At 40.9% G+C, this 19,945-nt stretch overlaps 1 protein-coding gene across 1 annotated transcript; it reads left to right on the top strand.

The window, feature by feature from the left end:
- Positions 1-469: 469 nt before the first annotated feature.
- SNX3 (sorting nexin 3) lies at positions 470-18,056 on the top strand. Its single transcript, XM_054629089.2, has 4 exons — positions 470-753; positions 13,349-13,444; positions 13,822-13,946; positions 17,375-18,056. The coding sequence occupies exons 1-4, from the start codon at positions 592-594 to the stop codon at positions 17,478-17,480; spliced, it is 489 nt and encodes a 162-aa protein (XP_054485064.1). The 5' UTR covers positions 470-591; the 3' UTR covers positions 17,481-18,056.
- The last annotated feature ends 1,889 nt before the right edge of the window (positions 18,057-19,945 follow it).

The following is a 19,945-nucleotide window of genomic DNA, read 5'->3' as shown; positions in this document are numbered from 1 at the left end:
GTAATATTATTATTAAATGTGTATAATTTGTTAAAATTGCAGTAAGTTTTAAAAGGTTTAAGGCTACTACAAACAACAGCGTCACATCGATTGCAGCTTGAGTCAGTGACTTAAGACTTTGTTCTCAATACAAAGCTTTTGGCGGGGATCTCCACCAGCCTACGTTTGCAGCGGGCTGATTCATTTTGCATAACACCTTTATAAAGCATTTCCCACCCAGTCTTTTCAATCCCCGAAGAATGAGGATGCGCTGGCAGAGCAGAGCCACCCCCCACAACTCCCCCGCCTCCGACACCCGCACCCGGCCGAAGGGGTGGGCGAGCCTGACAAATCAGCGCTCTCGGCCAGCGCGGCGCGCTCCCAGCGCCCGCTGGGACGTGTAGTTCAGAAGGCGGGAGGCCGCGCCAGGCATGAGCAAGCGGGGCCGCCCCCGAGAACTACATTACCCAGCGTGCCTTGCAGGCGCGGGCGGGCGGCGGGTGCGCGTTGCCGGTCGGTCAGCTGGGCGCAGGGCGGGCGGTCGGGCGGCGCGGGCGGCAGCGGCGCTCGGGGTTCGGTCGCTGGCTCAGGGGAGAAGGCGCCCGCTCCGCCATGGCCGAGACGATCGCAGACACCCGGCGGCTGATCAGCAAGCCGCAGAACCTGAACGACGCCTACGGGCCGCCCAGCAACTTCCTGGAGATCGACGTGGGCAACCCGCAGACAGTGGGAGTGGGCCGCGGCCGCTTCACCACCTACGAGATCCGCGTCAAGGTGAGCCGGCCCGGGAGCGGGGTGGCGGTGTCGGGCTCTCGTGTCGCCCGAGGCTGGCCGGGGTGGCGGTGACGGGCTGCCGCCGCCGTGTCCTTCAGGACCAGTGTCACGGCTGCTGCGGTGCGGGGCGCTGGGAGGCGGTGGCAGAGCCGCAGTGGACTCTCCATCCTCGGCCTGGGGTTGATAACTCTGCGACGGGCTCCTGGTAGCTAAGGCGGTACAGCTCGTTTCAGATAACCAAAGGACAAGTGCTCTTTCGGCTCCGCTGTGTACAGCTTGTCCTCAGACTTGAAATACCGCTGTACTGTGAGCCATTGCTTGTCCGTCTCCAGGTAAATAGAGGAGAGCAAACTCTCCACTCTCTGAGATGGGGTAATATGGGTAGATCTGCCCTGAGGAAGAGGTCAAGTTCAGGATTTCAGCGGCTTCAAAAAGTACATAGAGAAGGTGTAAATAAGTCTAGTGGGCACACGTGCTTAGATCAGAGCCAGCTGAAGTGATAAGGTGTCTGTGTGTGTGTGTGTGTGTAGGTATGGAGGAGGGCTTCCTGTTTTTTTTTTGTACCTGAAATAAAATTGTAGTGTCTAATAAATAGGGCTGTTTCTCACGATGTGCTGCTGTCAAATGCTTCTTAGTAACACTAGAATCCTTCCTAGCTGGAAGGGTTGTGTTCAGTGACTTGCCCCAAAGGCTAGTAGTCTCAAGCTTGAGAAAAGCTATGTGAAGTCATTACTGTGTTCCCTAGTCTTTCTGGTTTCATAAACAGGGCCCAGAGGAATGGTCAGAAAATGCAGTGTCTACAGCACAGTCCTTGCCTGTGTCTGGTAGGGCCTTGAGGCAGGGAACCCTTTTTGGTGTACATGGCTAGAAATAAGCTGTGTTGAGGAAGTTGGATACTTACAGATGGGGTTTTTTTATAGTTTGTAGTTCAGTCTTCTACTTTGTATAGCTTTGCTCTGTTATAACTGAGCTCTGTTATAATTTTTCTATGTTACATATGATTGAACCTGGTCAGTTGTTACAGTCAGTAATAAAAGGTGAAGCTTCATTGATTTCCTGCACACATTGTCTGCAATATGTGTTCTTCACAGCAGGGAAGGATACAGCTGAGGGCTGCTGCCTTGGTCACCGAAATTCACCAGACAAGACTTAACCTTGTGTAAATTTTCTGGTTTTAAAGGTCTAAGTCCCCAGCTTGGTGTAACCTTACTTGAAAAAGAAAAATCACCTGAAATGTAAAGCTTCTAGGGAGGATACTTCTTTATTTCTGATGCTTATAACTTGTCATATTCAGTAGCTATTTCTGTGTTTCAGGATGTGTCTATGGGGCAGGAAGAATAAACTAACATGCTTGTAGCCTATGTTTGGCCTCAGTGTGAAGTCAAACTAGAACTTGCAGATTTGTGTTGCATTGCACTGCCCTTATCAGAACCCTAGCAATCCACTTAGAAGAAAGATGTAATTCTATCTTGCTGGAAAGTATTTGCACCTTAAGTTCCTGATGACGTTTCTTTCCATGAGACTGAGCATTTGGAATGGTTGGATCCAGGGAAGATGATCCAAAAGGGACTGGGCCATGGTATGGCTTTGGGAATTATGTTGAACTTCCTAAGTTCTTCATCAGAAAGGGAAGCAAAAAAACAGATTTTGAGACAGGTTAGTCTTAGCCCACCTGGTGTTAGGGGTAGAATATTCTGGATTCCTGTTGTAATGAAGCCCAAGAATGATTTGAACAAATGTACACTGTGATAGTACTGTGACCTTCCTCTGTTCTTCCTCCCAGACTGACTGTCTTGTAAACATTGCATCCTCCACCCTCCTTGCTCACATCTCTACATGCTGGTATACGGGACTGTCTCCTGATCATTCCCTTTTTTAGTTGTGCACTGCCATACACATAGTTCATAGCTGCCATCAACTGTAAATTTGAGTTTTATGTCTCTGTGTGCTGGAAGGCTGCAGAGCAGGTAATATAAGTCATGCAGAATTATGTTCACTGTCTAAACTTGCATCAATTAACTGCTTCTCAGCAGAACATGGACCATGTTGCTAATACACAAATTTCAGCACAGAGGGAGAATTCAAGCATGGATTGCTGTGGTATTGTATTTGTGAAAGATAGGCCTAGTACCGTAACCTGCTCATTGGAGTGTGGCTAACAATAGTCACCAGTGGTCTCTGTGGTTTAACAAGTGCCTGTGGTCACAGAAAGTAAGAAAGTAGCAGCTGATATGCAGTTTCCTTCAACAGTGCTGGTAGCAGCAGCAGAGCAAACCTGAGAAGATGGTGTGAGTTACCTGTGTCATATCTGGAGAGCTGTGTCTTCAAGTAACACCAGCAGTAAAACGTTAAGTGTGCAGAAATGGATGGCTTAAGTGCTGCCAAATTCTGGTGAAAGCTAAAGGACTGCAGCCTCATGTTACAGCTGGAGAGCATTCTAAGCCAGAAACATTGTCAGAGAGGACGCTGAAATTCAAGTTTGTGTTGAGACAATTACACTTGTACCATTGTCATGGTGTTTACAGACTCTGTAATTCTATCTTTGTCGGAATCTCAAAGCTTCACTTTTGGGGTTTTTCGGAAAGACTGAACTTGCCAGCTGACTCTTGAAGTGATATCTGATTAAAAGTATCTTGCAAAACATATGTGTGTGAAATACTGCAGAGTTTCCCCAAAACTTTTATTGGCAAGCTTTCTACTGGTACTGCAGTTGAAGCATGTCTGTTGTCTGGAAAGCAGCAAGTGGAAAACTTCATGCTTTAGTTCTTGTAATGCTGTACTCATCAAGTTCTGGTGGAAGAAGTCAGAAAGCCTGATGGGGAACTCTGAAGTTTTGGGTAGACTGCTCAGCAGTACACTGCTGCATAAGCAAGGCAGTAGTGGTTTGGAACTGAGGAAGGTTTGTCACAGTGAGTGTCTCTGTGCAGGGTGGCTGTGTGCTGGGGTAGTTGAGTGGTGCTTTGACAAGCGTTTAAGGAGTCTTAAATGAGAGGAGTGCTGCAGGTAGACCCTATGCCGCACTTATAGCCAGGCAGCTTACTTCATAGATGGACAGTTGGCCAAAGTATTGACTTTCTGAGGCTGAGTTTGTGCATTAAATAACAGTCTGTTCTTGGCAAGCTGGACAAGGTGATGACAGAAAGCTTTCCACTGTAGCAGCCACTGTAAGGCACACAGTGTGGCAACGTGCCACTACAGTGCAGCCTAGCAATGAAAGTCAAACATCTTGTTTGGAAGTAAGTGATAGAAAATGCCATCCTGCTGTGCTAAAATAGCAAATTTGCGTGGGTCATGTTTTTGAGAGGGTACTTGAGAATTTGCTTTCCATCAGCAGCATCAGGCAGAGCATTTGTACCATTCTGAGGTGTCCTTTGTGTGTGAAGGCTTAGGGTGAGCTCGACTGGGAATAATGCAGCACGGTATAAAGCTCTAATTGCTTTGTCTAGCGAAATAAAACTTGATAAAGTACTTACCTCATCTGAAGGTATCTAGATGATCACAATATGGTGATTGTGCAGCATTTAAAACTAACATAATCAACTAGACTGCCTGCTAAAGGAATACAGTAAACTACTTAATTGCCCTTTCCTCTTGAGGAAAAATGTGAACCAAAAGTCAGATTCTCAGTGTAAATACCCCTGCATGCTGTTTCTCGTAAGTCTTTATTAGCTCTTCTCTTCTTATTATTAAACCTTTTCACAGTGGGCTTGTTCAAGTCAACACTCTTGAATGAGGGCATGGGAATACCTTTAGTATTTATGGACTAAAAGCTAGTTCTCTCTCTGAATTCCAGGAAGCAAACAGAACAAATTACAATTATCATATTAACGTCCTACAGCATGTATTTAGTCCTCAGTCCAGTTCCAGGTATCATTTGTCTTCTACTGGAGTTGAGACATAGTTTTCTTGATAAGTGGGTCAAAAGGAAGGCCTTTGCTCAAGCAGATTCTGTGCAATAGCTTCAGTTGTTAAATCCTTTAAGGAGACAAGACTTAATCTTTACAAGCTGACTGATCCAGTGGCTGGTGTCACACGTCACAGCCATACACCCATTGTAAAGGCAGTGCCATAGGAGATAAGCACTTTGGTTAGAATACTGTCAACAATGCATATGGATATCCAGGAACTTGCTACATTTTAGGAAGTATCTCTTTGGCAACCCTGAGAATAGTTCAGTTGGTTAGAGCATGGTGCTAAATAACACTAGGCTTGTGGACTCAATCCCTGTATGGGCTCTTCTCTTAAGAGTTGGACTTCATGATTTTTGTGGATCCCTTCGAACTCAGAATATTCAGTGTTCTGGAAATAAGCTGTTAACACTATTCCATCTGGTTTTGTTTCTGTAGAAGTAAAAGTGACTTCTGTGCTGCCCATTTTGGTTGGGCTTTTCACCTAGACTGAAGGGTTAGATCATCTGTTCATGGTTAGTGAGAACTTGCAGAGAAGTCATTGATATTCAAACTGACAGAAGTATAATAAAATACCTGTTACAGGAGCTATTAGTCCAAATAGTTAAAGAATTCTTTTTTGTCAAACCAAAGCCAAACTAAAAGCCTTTGTCATCTTAGCTCTGTTCTTTAATGTTCAATGGCCTCTTTCCTCTAATCAGTATTACTAAATTTGGCCCTAAGGTTTACCTTAGCTTTTTGATGTTCCATAGTGCAGTTGCTTGTCTTGTGGCGTAGAAAGGGAATGTCTTGCTGTGCTTCCATTGTGAAATGCAATAGTTGGGTGGTACTAGTGCTCTTTAGGGCAGCAGTCAGGTTTCCTATATGTTCTGCAGACCTGCAGAGGTGCTCGACTGTGTAGGTCCAGTGTGGGGAAGGAAATGAATACACAGGCTGTGAAGTGCCTGTAGTATTAAGAACAGTATTGGTTTCCAGGGATTGGGGAAGTTTATCTGAGTACTGCTGAACTTGCATTGCTTGTGAAAGTCCTATTCTCTCCTTAACGATTTTTTTCAAGACCTAGTTTGGATACAATATTGACATTTCAGCATGTTTATAGTGGACTGACTTGTGATTAGCTGATTGTAGTCTGACTGCAGTGATCAAGTCAGAGTAAGACAGAAAATGAACTGAAAGTCAAACTTGCTCAGAAAGCACTTACCTTGTGCCATGTTTTGCAAAGTAGTGCTCTTGAATGTGTTTTGCAATGTCTTGTCCTTGAACAGTTCCAAATGTCCTGCCTTTCATGTTAGAAGCTGCAAATTCTTCCCCCACCACAAAAACAATCAAATCAGCCGTTCCTGTAGTTGACTTCAGCATTGCACAGTTGAGTAGTTGAAGCTTGTGGTGGAGTCATGACTAAACACTGACTCAGTGGGGATGTGTTTACGGATGCATAATCAGCAGTAATTCTCTATTTCTCTACTACTACAAATCTTGCATAACACTGCAAGTCTGCCCTAACTATAGTAAATAGTGCTTTTAAAACCCATTCTAGACACTGCTACCAGTTAGGTATTCTCAGACTCCTCTACAAAGAATAAAAATGCAGTGATTCAGGTGAGCGTTTTTCTGTTCTACAGCCGGGTACTGCATCCTCACAAACATCTACTATTCCTTCAAGCAGTAATTCAGAAAAAGATAACTGGAAGGCTAAGAATTTCCAAGGACACTGATTAGGGAGACAGAGAAGTAGAATGGCTTGGATGAAAGAAACTTCCAAAGCAAGGAAAGTGGATTTACTCTTGAGCAGTTGGTTTTTTTTTTCTGTAGCGGTTTGTAATTAAACTAGGTTCAAGAGGCTGGTCCAAAGGTTTGAACTAGTTTGGCATTGATATCTGTTACTGTGTAAATAAAATAACCAAGTTTCTGAATAGTGCTTCTTATTAATATATTAGTTTAACTGATGACTTGCCCTCCTTTTATTTTAGAGCATACAGTGCAGTCATGTTTTAGGATTGCACTCTAGTACAGTGCAGAACAGACCAAATCAAATGGAACAATGACTAATCTTTATAGGACAGATGGCTGTAGTCCAGGTAGGCATGTGATGCCAGGGAGTTTTGATACGTGTTTATTTTTAGATGGCTTGCTGAAAAAGTGTCAGCTTGAACTTTAGAGCAGTCTGGTCTCTGCTGCTTTTCATCTGGGGAAATAAATGATGCAGCAGAAGTTTATGTCTTCTAACAGTAAGGGAAGTATTTTATTTAAAGTTTTTTCACTTGGTAAAGCAATGCAAGTTGCACTACTGGAGGCTGTTTTAACAAGTGCGTAATCCTAATACCCTGTGGAGCTGTAACACTGAGTAAAGGGTCTGAAGTTGCTATTGTTGCTCTAACTTCTAACATAAAAAAGGATAGATTTGTTTTTAACCTTCTAGTCAAGGTGTAAAAATAAATGTTCTACCAACTGAATATAGGTCCGTGGTTTGGTTATTTCTTTAGAATCAAATTCAAAATCTGTGTTATACCCCAGAAGATTCTCCTATAGGACAGTATACTTTGTGTTGGCCACAAAACCGATTTGAAAGTATAACTATAAGCTAGTGTATAGCAACTTTACTCTAAAATCCAGAAGAAAATGAAACTATATATTAAGTGGTTTAGAGCCACCTCTAGACCTGTAAATAAAGCTTAGAGATTATTTCTATAGGCCTAAGCTGTAGCAGCCTCTAAGTGTTAAGATATGCTGCAGATTAATGAATAGGAGTTGGAAGCCTTTCTATAGCTTTTAGTGGCTACTTAGGAGTGTTGTGTTACTGTTCCAGTAAAACTAGAAATATGAAGAGAATTTTTTGCTACTTAGTAGACTCACTTTTAAGTTAGTTAACTTACTGCTTTTTTTCTTGTGTGTTTGAAGTATAGGGATGCTAGACAGTCTCTAGCTCACAAAGCATATTAAAAGTTTAGTTTTTGATAAAAAATTAGCAACTTCAGCAATTCACTGAATTTTTTTATCCCCATCTGACTACAGCTGATAGATATCAGTAATGATGCTAAAGCATCAACTTAATGTGATCCCTTTTCAGTCATTCCTAATGAGGAATGAGTAAGAACATTACAGTAGGTCAAATCAGAGCCATATGGCTGTTGCACCTTGAATTGTGTAAAAGTAGCAATCCTTTCTCTTTCAAATCAATATTTGGTATTTCACAGGAGGCTTTGACTTGCTAACCCCAATCTAGTTACTAGTTCTATCTGGGTGTTGTAAAAGTCTTTGTCCAAATGTGTCCTCAAAGCAGGCTCCAGTTTTTATTTTTGGCTTCTGAGCATGGAGCCTGAAGAATTAAGAATCACTAAGCAATCTCTTTTTCTTAGCTTACCCTATTCAGAGTCTTTTAACTGTGGCATACCATAATTCAGCTGTTCATGATGTTGTTGAACTTGTTCAGGTGATGATAGATGCTTTTTGGCAAAAATATGGGCATCCCTATGCTCATTTTTCAGAGAGCAACTCTGGACTCAAAGCACTGGATTTGGCAAAGGTTATGATAGTCTCTGTCATTATGTTGCTATTAGGACTTCACTGTCTTAGTGTTCAAGGTAGAAAATACCCTGGCCCCATAGCTCCAATACTGCAGAGTGGGAAGCTCAAAAGTTCATGGTATAGTTTAAGTCAGCATTGTTTAAAAGTTGCATGGTCAGATCTTTCAGTGTTCTCTTAACTTTATTATGACGTACCTTCAGTAGATCTGGACACCACATGGAGAAAAGGGGAGATAGATCTCTGTTTTGATGAAAAGGACTGAAACTTAGAAAAATAACAGTTTCTAGTCTGACATTTTGCAGTGGGGAAAGAGCTTTCCTTCAGTAATATACCCACCAAAAATCTAAACTTCTAGAAACTGAAGTTTAAAGCATGTTTTCCTTCTTTCTTGCTTTTCATAATTGTAGGAAATTGAGAGGTAGCTGCTTATGTTGAGTCGGGAAGGAAACAAACCTCTGGCAAGGTTTCTGCAATAACAGTGGACTACTGGAGCCAGTTTCTTGTACTAAAGGACAGCAGGCTCTTATGTTAAGAAAATCATAATGCTTTTTTTATCCACTCTGAATGCTATTTACTGTGGTACCCCAGAGCTCTCTTTGACTGTAAATGTAGTCAAAGAGTGTAGGCTCTTGACAAAGATTACAGCTTGCATGAGACAGTCAAGATGCTTGAATTTTGCTTCTGTGAGTCAAAGCCACAAACTTTTATCAAAAGTGAGCTGTGTGCTTTCTTTCACTCTATTTTAATGGAAATAGAGTTCTCTCAAGGCTACCATAACCTACTTGAAAAGATGACATCAAAGTAGGTGCTGTGGCAACAGTGCAGCTTTATTCTTAGTCTGTTAGGAGTGGGAGACATGGGCAATGCAGTGCTACTGTGGAGTGTTATGGTGGCAGATGAGGAAATCAGCCAAATTTACCTCCGACTATGCTGAGCAACAACATCTGGGGAATTTGCTATTGTGGGGATGGACTGGACTGCAGTGTCACACAATCTTGTGGACTGTCAGCATGCTCTTTGAAGGAACCCAAATGCTATTTGCATTTGATTTATGTCTGGAAACAAATTTTTAGGAGCAACTTTGACTATTTGCAAGACTTTTCCACTCAGTGGATAAGCTAGTCTAAAAACTAAGACTTAAAAATATTTAGAATTATTTTATTAATTGAAACTAATTATAAACAAATAAATTAGTGTTGTTTTCCTCCTGCATTTAAGGTAATTTGTTTACCAGAATGGCTACATTGATGACTGTATCTGAAGCTGAATGGACAGTTATGACTAGTACTCCAACTACGTGCATTCTGCTTGTGAAATTCTCTTCACTTGCATACAGAAACAATTTTTCAGCTTCTGACTGGGCATAGCTTGGGGAGTGACTGTATTAAGAGCTGGAAGACTTTTACCTGGTTATTTAAGCCACTGTCTTAGGATTGTCATTTGCTTCTGAGGTGAACTGGGAATCTCCTGAATTTAGAGTCAGGCTCAAAGTTGAATATGTTATGGTGACATAAATGAAGCTGAAGAAACGTGCTTACTGGGAACATGGACTTTGCCCTGAAGTCTGTTGGTATGGAACCACTGCTTTCCATTTCTGGTTTGTCAAGCACTAGCCAAATGACTGTAGAAAGTTTGTTTGGCATCTGAGTAGAGAAATGCAGGAGTGACTTAAGGATCTGAGTTTGTCACCTGTTGTTTAATTATGCAATGTAACTTGGCACCAATTTTGACAATATTTCTTCTGGTGTACTGGCTGGCCATTAACTGCCCCAGCAGAATACAGGCTGTTCGACAGTTGTCAGAGAAAGCCTCATGGTGTATACATATAGTCCAATAAAGGGACAGTGCTACACAAAATCCATCTTGACTTTCTTTGGATTTTGGGCTCTGTGTGACTTCTGCAGAACTGGTTTGTTTGTCTTTCTGCAACAATGCTTTATCTGCAATTCTGACTAGTAATTTACAGTTTTCTAACATCTTGGGTGATGCATAATCCTTTCAGGTTGAGGGCTTGCATTCAAACTGCTAAGCAGCATGATTTTGGACTAAGAAGCTGTTGATTTTTTTTTTCCAATAAATTTTATAATTATTACACAGCTGAAAAAAGAATTGCTGCTGAAATTGTGCTGAAATTGTTACAGGAATAAGCTGTGCTCCAGGGCTGTTCCATGTTTCATGCTGTCATGAGTTTTGTGACAGTAGACTTAGCAGCTCAGCAGGCCAGAAAGTTGACATTATAATGCTGAATAAGCATGGGCAGAAATGCTCATAAAAATGAAACTAGCCTGACTTCAAGTTTTGTGCCTTACTCTGCTCTCTGTTCTAGCAGACAACCAAAGCACGGGAAGCGCTCAGAATAGCTGGTAGCACCTTAGTGACTGAACAAGGATAACTCGACATAAAATGTCAAGCAGAGAATACATTTTTGATAGCCTGCATGGTCTTGAAATAACAGTTTAATAGAAAATGAAAGTTTCTGTTGGCTCTTCAGGATTGTCTCCTTCTACCAAATTCTTGTCCAGTGAAAGCCCATGCTTCAGAAGGTGTCTGGCTTAATGAAAACTGTCTATCCATAGGAGATGGAGGCAGTAGGGCATGCAGAAGTCCAGCCTACTGAAGCAAAGGGTGATCTGTTCAAACAGGGCAATAATCCTTAGTGATAAAGGCCCATACAGCAACTTCAGATGTGAATATAGCCTGAATTAAAAATAGGGACCTAAGATATAAATAGGTTAAGCGGTATAAAACAGGACTCTCAAATTGCATTTTTAAATAGATCCTTCCTAACAGCTGCTTACCTTAGGAACACTGCTCTGTCAGTACTTACTTCTAGAGGAAGGAGAACTGCTGCAATTTCTGGGTTTAAAGAACATGAGGTTTAGAAATTGATCTCAGTAGATAGCTCTAGTTCATATCCAGACCAGGTGAACATGTACTTTGTTTTGGAATATATTTGTCAAGTTGTGACTTGCAAGACACTTAATTTAGTCTATGCTTTTTGACATACTTTACAATCTGAATATTTATGGTACTTATGATGAAAATTTGAGAAGATTTTTCAGTTGACAGGGAAAGCAAAGAACTCTTGCTTTTTAGAAACAAAAACTCCTTTTCTCCTACTTGCTAGCTGAGCTAGCATGTCAAAAGTTGAAAAGGGAATGTAGAAGGTAAAGTGAGCTCAATAGCACTGATATGTTGTTTAGAGATTAACTTTATAGACTTCATGCCTAGAAGCATGAAAAGAGTTCCTGAAGACCTGGGAACTTAAGTTTTTTAGCTGCTTTTATCCAATTCTAATCCCTTTTTTAGTAACTTGAGAGAGAAATTAATATTTTCTGCAGGTGAGAACCTATATGTTAAATGTTTTAAAGGTCTTTCTACCAGAGACACTGACAAAGAGTTGATGTACAGTGTAATGGTGAACTTGGTTTAAAAAACAATAGCTGAAATCAGAGAATAATCCAGTGCCTAACTTCTGGGTATCTCCTTCATGCATTCAGGGGAACTTAGCTGTATTCACTCTTGAGTAGAGTATTCTTACCATCAAGACAAGAGTGTTTGTTTACAAAGCCTGACATCTGACATTAGTCTTAAATACAATTTTATTATTAGTTGCAAGTACAGTCAACAATCTTTTACCTGGGAAAGAGAGCTTGAATACTTTCAAACATTTAGCAATAAGATAACAAAATATTGTTCTAAACGTTATCACCTGTAAATTATGAACTAACTTGCATGATGTGAAAGTACACAACTAACTTATCAAGTACTATTGTATGACTGGCTGGCAGCAGTACAATGACCCAAGTCATGGACCTGCCCAGTGCAGGAAAATATATCTGCAATTAAACCTGTTTTGAGCAGCCAAAAGCATTCCCTAGTCATAGCTTAAGCATAACGTGCTACAAATGATATTGCACAGGGGTATCTACTCAAACAGTGACCAGATCCTGAGTTAGGTGGCCTACAAGATAAAACCCAAAACAACAAAAAGTAGAAGGCAGTAGCTGAGAATGACTGCTGTGCATCTGCCCTAAGGAAAGCTGGAGGTAAGTGTAGTCCCAAATGAACATCAGCTTCCTAGAGTGCTCCTCAAGAGGCTTCTTTAAAAGTACACAAAGACTGTTATTGAATTTGTAGTCTGACAACAGTAGGCATTATTCTGTGACTTCTGGTTGTGTATGGTAATTACAGGCTCATGCTCTTATTTTTAGGAGGTCATAACTCCTAGAAACAATTTTGTAGTGTTCTAGCCAGGATTTCATTAGGAGAGGATTCTCTCAGTGTGTATTTTTAAAATAATGTGTGAGTTGGATGGCAAAAGTGAGATAACACTGCACCACAAGAATGAACAGAAGTAATGTAGGCTCTCACACAAGTTAATATAAGGACTTGTAGCAGGGTCTTGTGCAGAATTATAACCTTGCTCCCATGTGATGTCCCTTTCAAGCGTATTGGGTTTGAGTGCTGCCTCCTAGCCTTGTTCAGCAAAGCTCTACCTAGTCATGCTCTGCTTGGTTTAACTCTGTAGTCAAACAGTCTGATCTTCTCAGAACTGAATGTTGTAAGGCATCTCAGCCTTGTTGGCTTCTCTGTAGCTACCCAAACTTGGCAGCTTGTGCTATCAAATCTTCATCAGTCCTGAGTGGATTCACTGTAAGACTTACAGGTTTTGCTTTTGAAGATGCTGGAGGCCATGTTGTGTCAGGAAGTAGAAAAGTACAGGAAGTTTGGTTAATGCCCTATGCTGATATTTTAATGCAGTAAGAGAAACTTGTGTGGAATAAGAATTTCTTCCCCCTTCCCACCTCCAATTTTGTATGTATTAGGAATTCAGCTCCTGAGACAGTAAGAACAGCAGATGCTTCTGCAACCTTAGAAACATCTCACGTGGCCAGAAGGTCAGATATTCTGCTTGGTGATATGATGACAGAATACCAGTAATTGGGATACCATATAAATGAGGCTCATAACTATGGAGTTCAAGGCACAGCTTACTCATGTAGCTTAGAGCCTTATCTCTATTTCTGTATCTTGAATGTTTCTCAGTACTACTGTTGTTGCTTAAGTGGAACTACTGTGTAACTTAACAGCTTGGTTCTTGTTTCTGCTCATCAGAACTTCTAATCTGTCTAATCAATAGCTTATGTTCTTGTTTTTAGACAAATCTACCTATCTTCAAACTGAAAGAATCTACAGTCAGAAGAAGATATAGTGACTTTGAATGGCTAAGAAATGAACTAGAAAGAGAAAGCAAGGTGAGTAAAGTGAAAAGTAAATACAAGTCTTCAGAGACATACAAAGAGTCATGATGCTGAAAAATTTTCATTTTGTTATAAAGCATGTATCATATAAAGCAGATACTGTGGTTGAAATTGCCCAGAAATAAACCAGTGTGTCAGTCTTTTTATCAAGCCTCAGTGCTGCACTGCCAGAGGCTTTTTGTTTTAATAGTTTTGAGTTAATTCAGAGATAAACTACTTGATTTCAACTTATCTGTGTGGGCAAGTACTGTTCTTCTCTGCTCATGTTTTATTACTTCACTAGGAATGTGGTGAGTTGGGTCTTCCAAGAGGAAGAGGTGGATGAACTTGCTTACAGGCTGCACTTAAGGACACTTGTGTAAATCTTTCAGGTTGTGGTACCACCTCTACCAGGAAAAGCTCTTCTCCGCCAGCTCCCCTTCCGAGGAGATGATGGTATATTTGATGATTCCTTTATAGAGGAAAGGAAGCAGGCTCTTGAACAATTCATAAACAAGTAAGTGTTGGATCTAGTTATTTAGAGACAAACCTGGAGCTCAGCCCTGGAAAACTGAATTGAAGCTACTAATCCTCCTAAGGATGGTAACTGCACTAGGTTCAGAATATTAACTTTCACATAATCTTGCAGTAGGAGGTACTAATATTACTCATCCCATGCTTAGTTTGGGTATCTTAGTGCTTACCTGAACAGCTGAAAAGACTGTTAGTGTTGTTGTTAATTTATGCAAATTGCTACTAAAATTAGTGTTCAAAATAATTCTACTTCATAATTTCTGGAAAGATATCTTCCAACTGGGTGAACAGTAGAGCTTACAGTGGACTTAGAGCAGTTTACTTTGATTGCAGATGTGAGGTATTATCAGTTTGTGTGATGATGCATATTTTCTCTAATCATCTTGAGAATCTTTCTGAAGATTCTGAAGTAAAAACTACTCGAGGTATGCACACATGGTTTGAAATAGTCACTGGATTTTGTCCCTGCCTTTCAAAAGGTGAGCAGAAATTACAGTAACAAAGTCTTTTGATTCTTTTTCCACCATCTGACACTACTAACCACTGTCTGTACACTGACCTGAGTAGCTGGTTTAGTCTCTTTAACAGTGTACATCCAACCAGTGGGTAAGGAGTGTTGTCAATTAACCAGCTCTTCTGGTTAATGCTGTTCAGACCAACTGGATTTGGGACTGCTCCCTCGGGGAGTTGAAGCCTGTCAGTTCCCCTGGCATTCTAATCTTGTTCAAATAGTGATGCTGTTTAACAGGAACAGAGGATGCCTGTGAGTTATGCCAGAACTTACGAAAATGTGCTTGTCAGTTACTGTTAGTTCAGGCATGTGTCTTGGAAGTGCAAGTGACTGGTTCACTAAAACTGTCTGTCCTGTACAAGTCAGTGTGACCATATGAAATCTATGAAATTTTTCTTCACAAAGGTGCTTCTTAATTCATTTTAGAATGGTTCTGAACTGGTAAAATGCTTCAGACTGCTCTTTTTGCTATTCAAAGACAAGCGGAGTGAACTTCCAAGACATCCAGTAGTAAGATGGAATATGTTTGGGTTTGCTGTAAAATAAAGGCAGTCATGGCTGTAAAGTACAACCTTTATCCATGCAGACTTGGAACTCTATCTTAAATGGAAAAAAAGTGCACTTACTGAAAGTTTTGTATGCTGAGTCTAGCAATATGGATGGATGAGGACTATTGGTGTTCTGAAGCAGCTGATGTGAAACAGTCATCTTACCCCGTCTCTCTGAAAAACTCTGTACAGCTGACAGAAATGGAATGGCCAGTTTTTCAGTATCCATTTTTCAGTCTTGCTGCAAGTAATAAATTGATTTTGTGGAAGTGTAAAACTTCTTGATTATTTTTTACTCCTTTGAAACACAAACAGTGATTAATGCAGATATTGATGTAGTGTCAGAGTTGAGTACATCTGGAATAAAGCTTTTCAGGCACAAATCATAGCCATTTAACTCATCAGTATATTGTAATGGCATGACCAACTCATTAGGTAAATATTACTAAAGTTTTGAACTGTGTAGAAGCTTTAAGGCTTCTGCCAAGTACTCTGAGTACTAGTGAATTTATACCTGAAGGTTCTTTGCTTAGTATATTCACATTATTGCATAATCCAGTTGATCTTTGCTTCCGGAATTAGAGTCCCTCAGATAACTGATACCACTGGAACAAAAAAAATCTTGGTGCACCGATGCTAGTTCTTAATATTCAGGAGTGTCAGATGGATGTTATGGAGAAGCTTTGTCCCTCTAAATGTAAAATCTGAATCACAAGAGTGCAGCTTGAGTCAGTTCTCTTGGGCCAGTTTGCTGGCAGCACTATCAATACTACATACAGTGACATTCACAAGGGTGGTTATGCCTCAACACTTGTCTGTCTCAACCTGACTTTGAAATAGATGAAAATTCTTCAAGTAGCAGCTGCTATATGTAAGGGTTACCTTGGTGAAAAATATTGAGGGAAAGCCAATGCAGAGTAAGGTATTCCTGTGAAACCAAAAGCTGAACCAGAGATCAAATCTAGTCTTGCAATTCAGCCACCGATTTTCAACCCTTCCTGAAAGGAAGAAGGAATTTACTGCTGCCTCATCCTCTCCTATAAATCTTTTCCTTGAAGTTTGACATCAGTAACTTCATTCTGATGGGGTAAGAAACTCAAACTAGTTACTCTAGACTGTCATCCTTATGAACTAGTTCTTGAGACTGCTGGCCTTTTTCTAGAACCTGGCAAGATGGATACGTTTTTATAACTGCTCTTGAAATAATCCATCAATACTGAATAGGAGGGCTCAGCTTCCTCATTATAGGTTACCCTTAATGACAAGTGAGTATGTTCTGTGATGAAATAAACACTAATAGATAAATTTGGAGAAGATGCACAGAAGTGCTTGGAAGTGGTGCTGAGCCACTGGAGCTGAATATGTTTTGCATGTGTTCAGCCAGATGAGTAGAAATGTTCTGACAGATATGGAGGCCACAGAAGCTGCCCTTGGGACTGTGGTGGACTTTTCTCTCATAAGAACAAGCCTGTCTTGATTGACCAACTGGATGTAGTTTTTTTCAAACCAAACTGCATTAGATATTCATGTCCATAAATGATGAACTTTCAGCTATCTGATTCTTTTGGATTTTTACCTGCATGATAAAAATCATATTTGAAGGGTTCAAGTGCAGTACCTTGTGATTTTCTTCCAAGTTTGTGAGTGTCTCCTAATTCAATTTCAGCTCCTTTACGGTTAAAAGGATGGTTTTTCAGCTTAAATTAAATTTACAGTAGAGATCTGGTGTCCCTTAGAACAGGCAAGTTCTGTCTCCTGTGTTTGCAAGCTACCACATGTGCAATGAGCAGAAGGGCCAGTAGCCCCTGGCTGTGTGCAGTGCTGCCCATCCAGGCCAGGACATTGGTTAGGGTCCAGTCTCTGTCTGGAGCAGTGCCTGAGCCTTTGGAAAACCTTCACACCCCCTGCTGGAGCCAGGCTTCAGCTCTGCTGCGATGAGCTGCTGCTCAGTGGCGCTGAAAATGGAGGAGATAAGTGGCCTTTAAAAGGGTGTCCCATGGCAAAGGTGTTAAGACCTTTTTTAAAAAAAAATCCTCTTGCCTTTCTTAGCTCTAGATTTCCTAATGCTAGAATAAGCACTTACTTGGATAGTCCCATCAATTGCAGGTGACAGATGATGTAAGGTGCTTCCACGGGATCAGAGGTAGCTCAGGGTTCCTATGGACTAACTTCATCTGGGGAAGTGTGATAAATCTTGCTACTAGACAGCATTCTAGTTGCCAACAGTGAAGTGAAAGTGGGATCTGTGCCCAAGTGCAGAACAATAGGTTATTGGTACAAACCTTGATCTGCAGGATAGCGGCAAGTAGGCTCAATTGGGTCACACTAATTCTTGGTTTTTTTTCTCTCCAGGGTTGCAGGCCACCCACTGGCACAGAATGAGCGTTGTCTTCACATGTTCTTACAAGATGAAGTAATAGATAAAAACTACACACCATCCAAAATAAGGCATACTTGAATTTTAAAAACATCTTCTCAAATATTAGTGGTTATTATGCTTGGTTTTAAGAGGTTGTAGTTTGTCTTAGCATGCTGAGGATGAACAGGCACGAAGTCTCCACTAACACCAGTACACTGCTTGGTCTTTGCATATGCTTTATAGCATTTAAGAACTCACTTGTCTTCTAGCTAAATCCCTCTGAATCCTTGATTTAAGAGTATTACACTATGAAACCATCCACCCCTTGCAATGTCTCACAAACCTTTCCACTATTATTTGCAACAACTTAACAATGTTTACTGACTTGGCCTTACTTGAACTTTCACAACTGTAGTGTCACGTGTTCACTTGTATTTGACTAAACTGCTATGCTGTTTCTGAGGTAGTCACCTGTCTGAATGTCTGTAGAAAGAATGCTTTATTTCTGATATCCTGTATGAGAAACACTTATGCAATTGTCTTCAAGCTTGTAAAACACTTTATACTGAAGTAATGAGGGAATTATCTTTATATTCTGTAAGAGGAAAAAAATGAATTTATATACTAAAGTAACTTGTCTAAAGTTTTGAAATAAAAGTGAAAATGCACTTCAAATGTTTTGTCACTCTTGACCTTGAGTGTGGAGTGTCTCATCCTTTCTGAGGAAGAGGGGTTGACTATGCTAAGTGAACTAGTGTTACAGCTTCACTGTGATGCTCTTCCACAGTGTGGTTGTGTATTACTAACAGCCAGCACTAAATACCCTTAGATACTGGCACCTGCTCTGGAAGTGTTAAAGAGCACATAAAGGTATAAAAGGCTGTTCCTGTGTTGTGGAACCAAAGCTGGAATACCACTCGTGAGAGGCAATCAACAGATCTGTGACTTTAGTAACTTTGGGAAAAGGGTACCTTTCTGCCTGGCATGAGAAGCATCAATCCAGCTTCAACTAGGTAGTGAAAACTATGCCATCCTATAGAAAAATGAATGTTTACATAATTTATATTATGACATCATTCCTAGTTTAAAATAGCTCTGCTCTACAAATAGACTTAGGAACATAAAGTCATACAAGTCTGGTGTAAGATGTGATCGTAGACCACAGACCAGCATTGTGCTGCTTTGACCACTGGTGCAATGTAGGTGCTGGATGGCGGAACTGCAGTTCACAGGCAGCACTGCTGAAGTTGTCTTTTATATGGGAAGGAAGTGAGCTAGAGAAGCTTCTTTAGTCTTCAAAATATGACATGGAAGTTGCCTGTCCAGATGCTCTTGACAGCAGATTCCAGGATATTCTAGCAGCAATCTGCTCTAGAGTTTTGTGCTATTTGGTAGCTATGTATTGGCTTAGACTCAGCCCTGCTGCTTTTTTCCTTCTTATGACGCTTAATCTCTGTAAAGAGCATCCTAGAACTTTCTGGCAAAATTAGTAGCTTCTTTTAACTAAGACCATTAACCTCATTTATGGAAATCTGAATGTAAAAGACTGAAGTGACAAGGTGGTGGTGGCTGGCTGAATTACACATAGTACTATTGATTAGCTGCACTGAATAGATAGATGTTTGAAAAATTGCTCTGCATAATTTAAATTTAGGTGGAAACCTCATACTTAACTGGGACTATGCTGATTCTCTCTAACTGTTCTATTCATGAAACCAAAGACCAAAACCAACAGTCCATTTGCAGCCCAGGGCTATCGCTTTTCAAGATGTTTTTGATAATGTAAATAATTTCTGAATTTCTCTCTCCTTGTTGAATCACCCCTAAAAGTTGAGTTATTCTTGAAAAGAGGGAAAGAAGGATTAAATATATTGAAGTTTCATTATGTAGGTTTAGCTACAGAGTAAGTTATTTTTCTTCTCTCAAATGTTATTTTCTGAGAAGCTTCTTTCAGAAATCAAAGTAAATGCCACATCTTAAACCTGAAAGATGATGACACAATCTCTATCATTTGCCATGAAAGAAAAACTAAAATATTTAAGCTGAAGAGGGAGAAGCTGCGTGCTTGATGTCAAAGTATTCCTATTTTCAAAGTGAGGACTTTGGAACGTTAGTCTCAGAATGACAGGGCATTTGCATAGCACTCTGGGATCTCACCTAGCCTTAAGTCCTTCAAGGCTAGCTAGAGACCCTAATCCTAGTGTGGTGTAACTGGTTGTGCTTCAGTTCAATGTGCAGCAGTGGGAGCAAGACACAGTCTGAGATTAGCTGTGCCTAAACCATAGGGATCTGGGCCTTGTCCCAGCTTGTGAGTCTGCTCTGCAGCTGGGCCAGGTCTTGCAGGTGAGAGGATGAGATATGGGTGTGGTCCCATCGCCCTGCCTGCTTTGCCAGTACTCTCTGTCTTGTCCTCTGGCCCGGGCAACAAGGGACTGCAGCAAACTGCAGGGTGTGATTGCCTGGTAGCCTAGCAGGGTGGATGTAGTTCATGCTTATTGCTGCTCTGGGACAGCAGCATGAATCTTGCTGAAATGAATGTTCTGTGATGGATTCTGTGCAGCACT

This window comes from Agelaius phoeniceus, chromosome 3 (genome assembly GCF_051311805.1).
Source record: "Agelaius phoeniceus isolate bAgePho1 chromosome 3, bAgePho1.hap1, whole genome shotgun sequence".
Classification (NCBI taxonomy): domain Eukaryota; kingdom Metazoa; phylum Chordata; class Aves; order Passeriformes; family Icteridae; genus Agelaius; species Agelaius phoeniceus.
The sequence above is the reverse complement of the archived record's forward strand: the minus strand, read 5'-3'. Positions and strand labels throughout refer to the sequence as shown.